At 37.2% G+C, this 12053-nt stretch overlaps 1 protein-coding gene across 2 annotated transcripts in view; it reads left to right on the top strand.

Annotated features, from left to right (window-relative positions):
* ITGB1 (integrin subunit beta 1) overlaps positions 1 to 12053 on the top strand; it is a 36726-nt gene that overhangs the window by 13592 nt on the left and 11081 nt on the right. For both annotated transcript variants that reach the window (XM_017741538.1, XM_017741539.1), the window contains exons 4-13: positions 1097 to 1319; positions 3331 to 3501; positions 3816 to 4054; positions 5282 to 5437; positions 6453 to 6548; positions 7371 to 7460; positions 8115 to 8255; positions 8374 to 8576; positions 9553 to 9791; positions 11266 to 11488. In XM_017741538.1, coding sequence (XP_017597027.1) covers positions 1097 to 1319; positions 3331 to 3501; positions 3816 to 4054; positions 5282 to 5437; positions 6453 to 6548; positions 7371 to 7460; positions 8115 to 8255; positions 8374 to 8576; positions 9553 to 9791; positions 11266 to 11488 — 1781 coding nt within the window. The remainder of the gene's footprint in view (positions 1 to 1096; positions 1320 to 3330; positions 3502 to 3815; positions 4055 to 5281; positions 5438 to 6452; positions 6549 to 7370; positions 7461 to 8114; positions 8256 to 8373; positions 8577 to 9552; positions 9792 to 11265; positions 11489 to 12053) is intronic.

Genomic DNA, 12053 nt, shown 5'->3' with positions numbered 1-12053 from the left:
CTAAAAGAAAGATTTTCAAATTTTAGTTTTCTATTGTTGGTAGATTTGAGGAGTAGGAGATAGGTTTGTGTGAGTGGGTGGGTTGTTTCATTATGAAACAAAAAGTATTTTCTTAAGAAAAATTAAGTTCAGGAAACTACAAAATATAAGGTACAAGCAGTATATGCTGATGTATCTTCTTCGGGTTAGAAAGAGAAGAAAATGTTTTCTATAGCTCTTCTTTGGTTTGTTACTGGAAACTGAGAAATTTTGTTTCTTGCTAGGAGATGATAATGTATCTTTATTTCTATATACTGCCTACTTACTATTGCCCAAACCAGCTTATAAATTTGCAACATTTAATTAAACTGACGAATTTTATAATTTGGCCTTGAGCTGTCAGATTTCTTGTAGGTCTGTGTCATCAAAAACCAACAAGCTTTAGTATACATTTATTTATATGCATATTTTGGGGATGGGGGCAGAAACAGAATTGCCAAGTTTCTCAAGTAGAAGCCTTATTTATTTATATTTGAGGTTAAAGCTTTCTTAAGGTTTGAGGTAAGGATAATTTGTTCTGAACAAAGTTAAGGATTGGTCTTGCTTATGGGTGTTGCTTTCAGATGGAATTTCCCCGAAATAAGAGTTGTCTATCTTTGCCCTGCTATGTCAGCATATAGCTATTACTTTGTTGTGGAGTACCAAAGTACATTTGCATGAGCTTAATTAAAAAGGAAAGAATGTTAAAAGCAGGCTATATAAGTAGGTTCACATTATTGGCAACTATGTGAAAATATTTTTCCACTTCCAGTCGCTTTTAGAGTAGCCAGTTTAAACAGATGTCCCACTTCTGATGGAGGTGACATTGGGCTTTATTTTTTTTTTTTCATCTTACTTTTATCTTATACACAGACAAGTAGATGCAAACTCCTGGAGTAAATAGTAGTCACTGAATGTATTTAGTATAATTTAATATATTTCAAGACCATGTGTTTTATTACTAAACTTGGGGGGAAAAAAAAAAAGATGGAATCATTGTAGGAAGAGCAGTTGTGGGAAGAATATAACAATTTGCACATAGCTGTAAACTTAGTACTCTTTTGCTTGTGTTTTCTAGGACTTTTTGCAAGAAGGAGAGCCAACGTCTGCCCGGTGTGATGACTTGGCAGCACTGAAGAGTAAAGGCTGCCCTATGGAAGATATAGAAAATCCCAGAGGCAGCAAACAGGTGCTCGAAAATAGAGAAGTAACGAATCGTAAGAAAGGCGCTGCAGAGAAACTGAAACCAGAAGCCATTACACAGATCCAGCCACAGAAATTAGCGCTGCATCTAAGAGTCGGTAAGGACAGTTTCATCCCACTTCTGGGATGGTTTTCCTGTCACCACCGCATCTGCATGTTTTGATTTGAATGTGTAACCATTTTGTTACAGAAATGACTGTTGTTCAGATAGTGTGAATGATAGCAGAGCCATTGAGTTCAGCTCTAGGTGTTTAGATACTCCAAATACTGTTTGATTTTTAAGAAAGATTAGATATTATCACTTGTTCTATTTTTACAATAGAACTTAGGAGAAAATTGATACAACATGGAATGATAGATATATCAGAAATGTAAAATTGTTTTGTTTTCAGTATTTTGTAGTTGATTTTCTACAGTGTGCTTCATAGGATGAAAGTAGAGGAGTCAGCAAAAACTTAAAGCTAAGTTATGAGGGCATTTCCTTTTGCTTGAAGTGCTGCTGTTACCTGAAGTCTGTGTGTCTGAACAAAGTGGTTTTGTAGTTATGCAGCACAATTTTTGGATTGCTACATAAAATACCTTCCAGAGGCTAAAGATATGGACACAGGACCACAGTAATGAAAAAAACAAAGTAGTTATGTACCATTTCTAGCCCATAAAGAGAACTTTATCTCCTTCAGGTGAGGGGGATGGGGAGGAACAAGGCTAGTGGCTCACTTGAGCACAATGGAGATTGTCCTTAAGGAGAGTTCTTGGGTACTGTAGGCTCGTTGAACAGCTGCCTTGTATTTTCCTGGAAGCAGAACTTGTGTACTTGGGATCAGCTGCTCAGTGGTGGTTGCAGTAATAATTGGAAGATGATGTTAAGCAGGCTCAGCGTGATGCGGAGAGGAAAGTAATGAAAATTATTTTGCAATTTTAATATGGCTCCTATTTATTTCTAATGTGACCTTTTTTGCTTCAAACCAAATTATTGTTCCTCTGTTGACACAGAGGTTTCTTCATCAGAACATAGCAGAGACCTGGGCAACCAGAATCTAATTACCCAAAAGATTGTTACTCTGTTTATAAGCACTTTTCTTGGTGTAAGTTCTCTGAGGGACCATGTGCTTGCAGAGGGGGACACTTGCTTTCTGTGCAGGGCTTTTGAAATATTAGCTAAGGAAAATCTAAACAGATTTTTGTGGTTGTTTTTTGTATTATGGCTTTTTTTCCCCCTTTGTTTTGTTGGGGTTTTTTTTGTGAAAACCATATTATATAGCTGTATGATCCATATGCTGTTCACTTGCCCATTTAATGGTTTTCTCACTTTACTGATTTTGCTGATGTTTAGCAAATGTTTCCTAATTATTAAGCAAACTTAAGCAGCAGCAGTACTACCATTTAAGTTCAATGACTGAGGGGAGCAGGAAATCCTATTGATTCTATTCCTTATTTCATATATATAATAGGCAAAAGAATACTGTTCCATTTTCTGGGAAAGGGGGTGTGTGGTATGTGTGTGTAATTCTTCTGCACTCTCTCAGCATCAGAGTGAGACTACATTCTTCTATAAAATGCAGGATCTGGGCTCACAATCACAGCAAATAGTAACTTGCCATTCTCTCGCTGCCATTTTTGTGCTCTGAGCTTGGTAGATGCAAAGCAACTTGCAATATTTCATCCAGAACTAATTTTTCTTTTATAAACCTGTTAAAACAATGTGGTTTGTTAACTTCTGAGAATTACTGAAGTCATCTTGGATGAAAATAGATCTTGAAAATTTGTGCTATTAGGTCTTACAGGAACCTTGTTAGAATGACTGCAAGTTTTAAGATTTGAAATTGCAGCAACTACAAGAAGCTTGTTTTTTGACAGGCTAATATTTTGTGTGGGGAGATAAAGTACCTCAGAAATATGAAGTTGAACATTTGAAAGAAACACTCGTTGACATTTTTTTCATCCTAATTTGATGTTAAGTATTTCAATTAACGGGAGAAAAAAATCACTTGCCTGTAATTCAAAACCTTCATAAATATTTACAGACCTTTCCTTAGAAGGGCATTTTTATTGCCAGTGCAGTTGTGGAATTTTTAATGGTTTCTGTTTGTTGTTTAATCTCTGGAACAGGGGAACCCCAAACATTTTCATTAAAGTTCAAGAGAGCTGAAGACTATCCTATTGACCTTTATTATCTTATGGACCTCTCCTATTCTATGAAAGATGATTTAGAGAATGTGAAAAGTCTCGGAACAGCTCTGATGTTAGAGATGGAAAAAATAACTTCAGACTTTCGGATTGGTAAGAAAGATTTGCCTATTCTAGAAAAACAGTAAGTAAACCCCCAAAGTTTCCTTCCTGATGTTTTTCACATGACTGTGTATGAAGAGTAATTTTTTTTCTCAGTTTAGCAGTATTATGGCAGATGTTCTAATACACAGAACCTGTTGAACAGCATAAAAGTATTTGGTGTTGATGGAGAAGGTGAGACATAAACAAGTATAAGAGCTATTTCTGATGTCAGTTCAGCTATATTGCATTTGAATTCTGTTGTGTCATAATACAAATGAGACTTCCATTCTTCAACTTACAGGGATTTTATTGTTCTGTCTTAGGTTTTGGCTCTTTTGTGGAGAAAACTGTGATGCCTTATATAAGTACAACACCAGCCAAACTCAGAAATCCTTGTACAGGGGACCAGAACTGTACAAGTCCATTTAGCTATAAAAATGTGCTTAGCCTTACCAGTGAAGGAAACAAATTCAATGAACTTGTAGGTAAACAGCACATTTCTGGGAACTTAGATTCTCCTGAAGGTGGATTTGATGCAATAATGCAGGTTGCAGTTTGTGGGGTAAGTGTGTATTACTCTTTTTTTACTGCTCTATTAGACGAAATTGTTTGAATGCAGCCTTAGTGTTTTATGGTGGCTGGCATTTGATTATGTCACCTCCTGCAAGCAAGACTGGGTAGGTGAGGAAGAGCTCTAGTGAGTGAATGAAACTGGGAAATGCGAAAGTGCCAAACAGAGCTCGTGATCACAGCGCACAGAGACAAAGATTTTTAAGTTTGCTGTAGAGTAAGAGTCAGGTTCTGCTTAAAAGTGTATGAAATCCTGAGTAAGCAGTTGTTCCCAGATTACTTTAAAGGTCTGTAAGCTCCTTGTAATTGTGGTTGCAGAAATCTGGTGTATTGTGACTTCTACTAGTTTCTCAGACAGAAGTAGACGGAAAACTGGTTTTTTATTTATTTTTGGAGGCCTAAGGATTCTTTGTTTCTGTCATTTTGAGAGACTATTCTATGCACCTGTACAAAATGAATTCCCAAAAAAGCGATATCCAAGTTTATTTCTTTGTTACCACATTATTTTTGCTGTTGATCAATGGATTCAAGACTTTCTGAAATGATCTGGATTCTTAATTTAAAAGTGCAGTGTTAATCATAAGCCTTCTAGGGTTTTTTTGGTGGCAACTGGTATTATATGACACTTTTACATGGTCTTCTCTCCTGAAATTAGCTAGGGCTTCAGCCCCATGGAAAAAATTTTAAAAATAGGAAAGCTTACATAATTAGGCCCTGCAGTTGTGGGCCAGGATGCTCATGGGCCAGTCCTCTGGCAAGCACTGTGCTGGGTGCAGATCTGCACTAGGTTGGCAAAGCCTGATGATTCTTCAGAGCCTAATGCTGGGCAGTTCAGTACTGTAGTGACACTGCGCACACCAGTGTCCTGGGGCTGCCTGGTCATGGCATGGCAGTGGACTTGGCACTGAAGAGCTGGGCTAATGGGCCTGATTTCTAAAACCTCTTCAGATACTCTAATGAGAACTGAGCAGGGTCTGTCCCAAAAAGAATCTTTCTTGCATTTGATGAAAAACCTGCAGCAGATGTTTTGGAGAAGATGTTTAACAAAACACAAGTGCTTCCAAGGTTTGCATGAATCAGTGTTTTCCATGGTGACACTGCAGTGTGGCTTCTCCTAAATCTGTCTACTTCTCCATGCATTTCTCTCTCAAGTGTTGGTCCCCAATGCTTTAAAATAAATTGGTACAAAATACTAAAATCTGGTTTTGTTTTTCCCAAGGAACAAATTGGCTGGAGGAATGTTACAAGGCTATTAGTGTTTTCCACGGATGCTGGATTCCACTTTGCAGGAGATGGTAAACTTGGTGGAATTGTTCTACCAAATGATGGGAAATGTCATCTGGAAAATAATGTGTACACAATGAGCCACTATTATGTAAGTCTTTATATCATCTTCTAGGGAAATGAATATTTTATGATGCTTAAGCTCAAAAGATCTCATTGGGTCATCAGATATAATTTCAGACCATTATGTTTCAGAAAATGTATCTGTTTCCATCAAGAGACTTTAGCTTAACTAAAGAATTGAAGTGCAAGAATTAATCCAGTCTTAATTGGAAAATTTCAAGAAATGGCAACTTTCATACTATGATTATGTGTTGTTGGATTTTAACCTCTTTGATAACTAATACTCCTGCATATCACACAGAATCACAGAATATTCTGAGTTGGAAGGGATGCATAAGGGTCATAGTCGAACTCTTAAGTGAATGGCCTGTATGTCCACTGGAAAACTGTGGTGGCTGTCCCATTATTTTATCATTTCACCAGTCTTCATGTTCATAATAGTTTACTAGTGTGAAAAATACTATCAAATATCTCCTTGAATAGTTTTTTAAGACTGAAATCTTAGGATGCAAAGTTCATGGTACACGTATGGTTAACATTGCCTTCGTGGTTTATTGAAAGGGAGATTAGGCAAAAAGTGGAAAGAGAAACATTTACCAGATGGGGTAACCACAATAAGCTTTACCAAGTTTGCGTGTTCATAATATTCCTAACTTTGAGTGAAAATTGTTCAATAAAAACCTAAAATAAATTCAGTTTTATTTCATCATTTCTTTATGAAACAGTGCAAGAAGTAGTGGTTTTGAGGGACTGGAGAGAATTTTCTGAGAACATTAAGATCAAGGATTTAACTTTATATATGACATGGAATGTGATAATGTCTATGAAGAAACACCTGTCTTCATGGGGCATTCATGAAATCTTAACCAATGCCTGTTTGTTTTCAGAGGTTGTTTTGCTTTAGAATTGTGATGTGAGCTGGGTAGTTAGGAGTTGTATGTATGTTTCTTAAGATTATTTGTATTTATGATGTCAGAGTCTTTCTGCTTATTTTCTAGAAGTGTGTCTCAAATTTGAATTTAATTTTATGCTTGATTTTTTAGGATTATCCCTCTATTGCTCATCTGGTACAGAAACTTAGTGAGAATAATATTCAGACAATCTTTGCTGTTACTGAAGAGTTTCAGGCAGTCTATAAGGTAAAGAAATTACTCTAAAGTCATTAAAATTGCCTTATTTGAAATTAAAATAATTGTGAAAGTAAGTGATCATGGAAGTAATATTTTGCTACCCACATACATAATTATTAAGCTTTTTTACTTGCTCAAATCAGAACTGACTCTGTGTGTAATTTCCAATGAGAAAGTGCCCCTTCTCCTTACTGCTCTTCATGGGTATGAGGGAGTGGAGAACACGTTTGCAGTTCTAATTTTTGTGAACATTTTTACAGCAAAATTGCTGAGGGGGGTGTGGACAGTGAATCAGGGGACATACTTATGAAAGAACATATTTTGTCTCTTGTGCTCTATTTATATACCCCGTGTTTAAAATTAACTAAACTGCTGGATGTGATTGTGCAATAGGAAATGACTGTGTAAAGGACATGCATATTTTTCCTTCTTTTAATCTGTTTTTTTGGTTTTGGGGTTCTTTTTTAAACTGTATTCAAATTGTTTTTTCTTTTTTGTTGGAAAAAGATGCCTGCCTATTTTTAATGTATTCTAAGTGTGGTTGAAGAGAGATTGTGTGTGGTCAACTTGTACAAGAGAAGGGCTTAGTATTCTGTTGCCAAATGCAGAGTGAAAATGCAAAGGAGAAGAAAAGGCTGCATGTTTGTGCTAGTAGGGCTGTGTATAACCTCAAAAATTGTGATCATTTCTGGCAACACAGCTTTATTTTCTGAAGTACTTGATCTTGACTAGTTAATCCACTAACGCATTATATCACCATTTATATTACAAATTATACTTTGTTTGCTCATAAGATGGTAATTTTCCTTCTGTTTTTGTAAATATTGAAAGGAACTGAAAAATCTGATACCAAAATCAGCAGTGGGAACATTGTCTTCAAATTCCAGCAACGTGATTCAGCTGATCATTGATGCATACAATGTAAGTTCACACTTTATTCGGGATGTATTAATTTTTCTTGGTCCTAAGTTTTTCAAGCAGAGATCCCAAAGTGGATTAGTTAGTATAGTACACTATAAATATACTCCATTGCTGTAAAACCACACTAAACATTCAGACTCTATGGCAATAAGAGGTTAGACGAGTAAAAAGATACACTCTTAAAGCCATTTAAAATGGCATTACAAAGTAGAGTTACCATCCACGTTTTCCATTTCAAAAAATAAAATTCACAACCAAAACCCACACTGTTTCTTTAGTATCTCCACTTTTACCTTCTTTCCAAGTGTTAGCAAAAAAGGCCATTTTGCTGGGTTGACCCCAAAATATTTTCTTCATTGCTGCATTGTGTATAAATGAGCCTCACTTCTCCTTTGGGGTAGATGGGGTAAACAAGTGCCTCCAACATCTGTGGAAAGCTGCCCTGACCCTGTAACAGGTTCAGACATGAGAAGGGGTCACCACGGCATGACTTTGGGCAGCTCTGGGCTGGTGTTTCTCAGCACATTGGAACTTAAATAATTCCAGTGTGCCTGTGGGGTTGGTGCTTAGACTGGACATAGCTGTATAATGTCTGTTCTTCAGCAAAATGCTTCTGCAAGTCAGTTTGAAGTTAGGTAATAACTGTTGTTTCAGTCCCTTTCTTCAGAGGTTATCCTGGAAAATACTAAGCTACCAAAAGGAGTGACAATCAGTTACAAGTCTTTCTGCAAGAATGGAGTGAATGACACACAAGAAGATGGAAGGAAGTGCTCTAACATTTCAATTGGAGATGAGGTAACTCAGAGTATATGTGCTGCTACTCAAATACAAAATGCATTTAAAGTGTCCAACACAGCATTTGTATAGACAAAACTCCTTTTAGTAACATGGTACTCCACGTCTTTTTTTGCAGGTTAGATTTGAGATTAATATAACAGCTAATGAATGTCCAAAGAAAGAACAAAATGAAACAATTAAAATTAAACCACTGGGATTCACTGAAGAAGTGGAAATTAATCTCCAGTTCATCTGTGAGTGTCAGTGTCAAAGTGAAGGAGAACCTAACAGTCCAGCCTGCCATGCAGGAAATGGAACATTTGAATGTGGTGCATGCAGGTAAATAAAAAGATACTTTCTTTATTTTTCTAAAAGAGAAATATGAGCAAGATCTTTGTTTCCTTAATTAGGGTTTACTTGGGTTTACTTGTTTTTTAGTGAAAGGACAGTAATTGCTGTTACAGGCCTGTTTCTTTCAGGATATTTTGAAATACTGCCATATCTCTGCAAATAATCCCTATGCTTAAATATTGATCATTTGATCAGCATTATTGTATGAGTCAGAATTCAAATTTGGCCTTGAGTCAGCACTTTAAAGGATATAGGTCAGTTTTTGATGTTCCTTTTCAAATAAGGATACCAGATTTTCCCATCTATGTGTAGAAAGACTTCTCATACTTGGTGTCACTGTCACTGGTGTCCACTTGGTTTCCTGTGGGCAAGAACTGGCCTGTGGGTAAGCACAGCCTTCTGTTTTTGTAAATGCAGCAGTTTCCCAGTGATCTATTGTCTCTGATGGACACCACATAACATTTTGTCAATCACTGATGGGAACAAGAGCAACCTCCATTTGCTCATCAATATCTTACCCTTCATAATGAGAAGTGCTGGTCCCTGAAGATCTCAGCTCAGCAGCTCTGAAGATCATCTACTCTAATTCATAGGAAATCTTTTCATTGAAGTATGACAACAGCTACAGTGAACAGTTACTGTCACTTGAGAAATAATTATTGTTCTGTCACATGAGAGAGGGATTAATGATTATATGACAGTTTAGTTAGAGGGAGTGACACATAGTTTCTCACGTGGAATATCAGGTAAAATAATCAGAATAAGAGTAGCTTAGTCCAGTTCGTTTCAGTGCCTTCAAGAATTGGTACATAGGTGTCAGCTGGAAACCTCATTTGAAGTTTAAGTTGTAACATCCCTTGAGAGTGTAGCCACTTTTACTCCTGTTCTTTGTGCTATTCTTGAGGCCTTTTTTTGTGTGACTTTCAATTAAGATTACATTTTCAGTCATGTTTTTACCTTGCAGATGTAATGAAGGACGTATTGGAAGACTATGTGAATGTAGCACAGATGAAGTAAATAGTGAGGACATGGATGCTTACTGCAGGAGAGAGAACAGTACAGAAATCTGCAGTAACAATGGAGAATGCATTTGTGGACAATGTGTGTGCAAGAAAAGGGAAAACACCAATGAGGTGTATTCTGGCAAATACTGTGAATGTGACAACTTCAACTGTGATCGATCAAATGGTTTAATCTGTGGAGGTGAGAGATGCTTCAGCTTTCTGCAGGCAAAGCTGGTCAGCAGTTTATAGGTCTATCTTCTCTACCCAGTGGAGTAGGGATACTTAGCTAAAAGATCATAGCCACTTGACACCAGAGATGAGAGTATCCACAGGTTTAGTGATTGCAAACACTTGTCTATTAATTAAACAGCCCTCTGAACATGTAGTCTGTTAATGCACATTTCACCTTCCTTGAATCACAGGTCCAAGAACGGTGTGAAGTGAACTTGACTTCTGCTGTTTATTGCAGAGTTACCCTCAGGTATTACAGTTAAGAAGGCTGAGACAGCTGTCCTGAGATTGTAATGTTATACTGGCTCAGTGTAACCACTGTGTCAATAGAAAGAATGCCCTCAGCTTGCTTTTAATAGTGAGTGCTTGACTTTGGTGCTTGACAGGATACCAGTGAACTGCTTGACACTGTTCTGAAAGGTAAGTGAAGACTAGAATGTGCAAAATCCAGAAAAACCCCTTAAGCTCTTGAAGCAAGACTTTGATGATAGTTAATTCCTGAAATCAAAAGCAATTTAAATAACCATTCAGCAGCTAATGTCTAAATTATTTTGCTGTTTTGCATGTGGAAGTATCCAGTAGGAGCATAACTACTAGCTCAGTGTTGTCTGTGATACAAAAATAAAACAGAGAAGCTGCTAAGATCTAACTGAGTGATGAGAATACCTCATTTGTCTGATTTGCTCAGAATCCACTATTGCCCACCAGTTCCACAAGGGATGGGAGCAAAGGTTCTGGTGCTCCAGAATACACAGGAAATAAACAAATAAAATACATAGGTGACAGGAAAGTGTTGACTGAAACACTTTATCCTCAGTGGAGAAGGAGGGGTGTAGCCAAAGATCTTTCTTTGTTATCCAGACCAAGATAAAGGCATCTTGTTTCCTGTATTGGGAGTGTAAGGAGCATGAAGTTGGGTTGGGTGTGTGAGGTCAGAAGTACAGCAGCTGAACACTGGTGTCTTCTGGAGGCAAAGCTGTTTCATTTTTCTGTGTTTTGAATACTCAGTCAGTGCATTCCTCATCTTTTTAAGTCTTGCTTTATACGTTTGTACAGTGATAGATAACAAAGACAGGAGCAGTCAATTTATCTGTATGTGTGCAAAATTGTGAATTGAAGCAGTGCTGTAATGTTCTCTACCCAGGGGATATGGTCATCACATTATACTGTTCTTGATCTGATTTCCCAAGTCTTGTTATTTTGTTTATGAAAGGAAATCCAAATGTAGGAGAATGGGAAAAGGGGAGAAATGCCTGCAAGTAGGTTTTCAAGGAGCTGAAATTTATTTTGTACCTCTTAATTCATTAGAGTCTTCATTATCTCTCCACCATGGTTTCTTTTTCATTTATCTACCCTGAGGTGGTAAAATTTATTTCTCACTGTCACAGATTTTATGTTTTGTACTAGACCTGATTTCATTGCAATACCTTTTGGCTGCACAGGAAACGGGATCTGCAAGTGCAGAGTGTGCGAGTGTTTCCCCAACTTCACTGGCAGCGCCTGCGATTGTTCCTTGGATACTACACCATGTATGGCATCTAATGGGCAGATTTGCAATGGAAGAGGAACCTGTGAATGTGGCACCTGTAACTGTACAGATCCCAAATTCCAAGGCCCCACATGTGAAATGTGTCAGACTTGCCTTGGTGTCTGTGCAGAGCACAAGTACGTACCTAAAAAACCAAGTCCCAGCATCTGTGCATTGGAGTTAGTGATGTTTATATGTGAGGATTTTCAAAACAAAGCTTTCGATAGTTAAAACTTCAGCTAAGCTTTTTGATTAAAACTTTTATTCTGAAATACTATTAAAAAAGACTAACCTGACTGTCAAAAACTAAACCTAGTCCTGTGTGAGCCAGCGAAATTTGCATCCCTCCCTTTGGAAATCCAGGTTTTTAGAAACCTAGCATTTTCTGTATGAAAACTTTGAAATAAGTTTAGGATTAGTGGCTGAGCTGATTCCTGTGCAACTGACTTAGTGCTGAGAAAAAACCTTGGTCTTTCTAGTATAAAAGTCCTGTTCAATCTACTTTTTTCAATTAATTATTCAGTGATAGCCCACTGTAAAGCTTGTTACTCAGTTTGTTCTTTTTAACCTGTCTCAGACACTGTTCCACTGTAAATACCCTGTTCTTACAGTGCCTTTTCTGATAGTATTCATTTTCCATGTAGAGGTGTTGAAAAAGTTTGGGGTTTTTTCTGTCCTTGAAGCTTGTAGGTCATTCAGGGA

This window comes from Corvus brachyrhynchos, unplaced genomic scaffold (genome assembly GCF_000691975.1).
Source record: "Corvus brachyrhynchos isolate BGI_N302 unplaced genomic scaffold, ASM69197v1 scaffold167, whole genome shotgun sequence".
Lineage (NCBI taxonomy): Eukaryota > Metazoa > Chordata > Aves > Passeriformes > Corvidae > Corvus > Corvus brachyrhynchos.
Note: the sequence above shows the minus strand (reverse complement) of the source record. Positions and strands in the feature narration are given on the sequence as shown.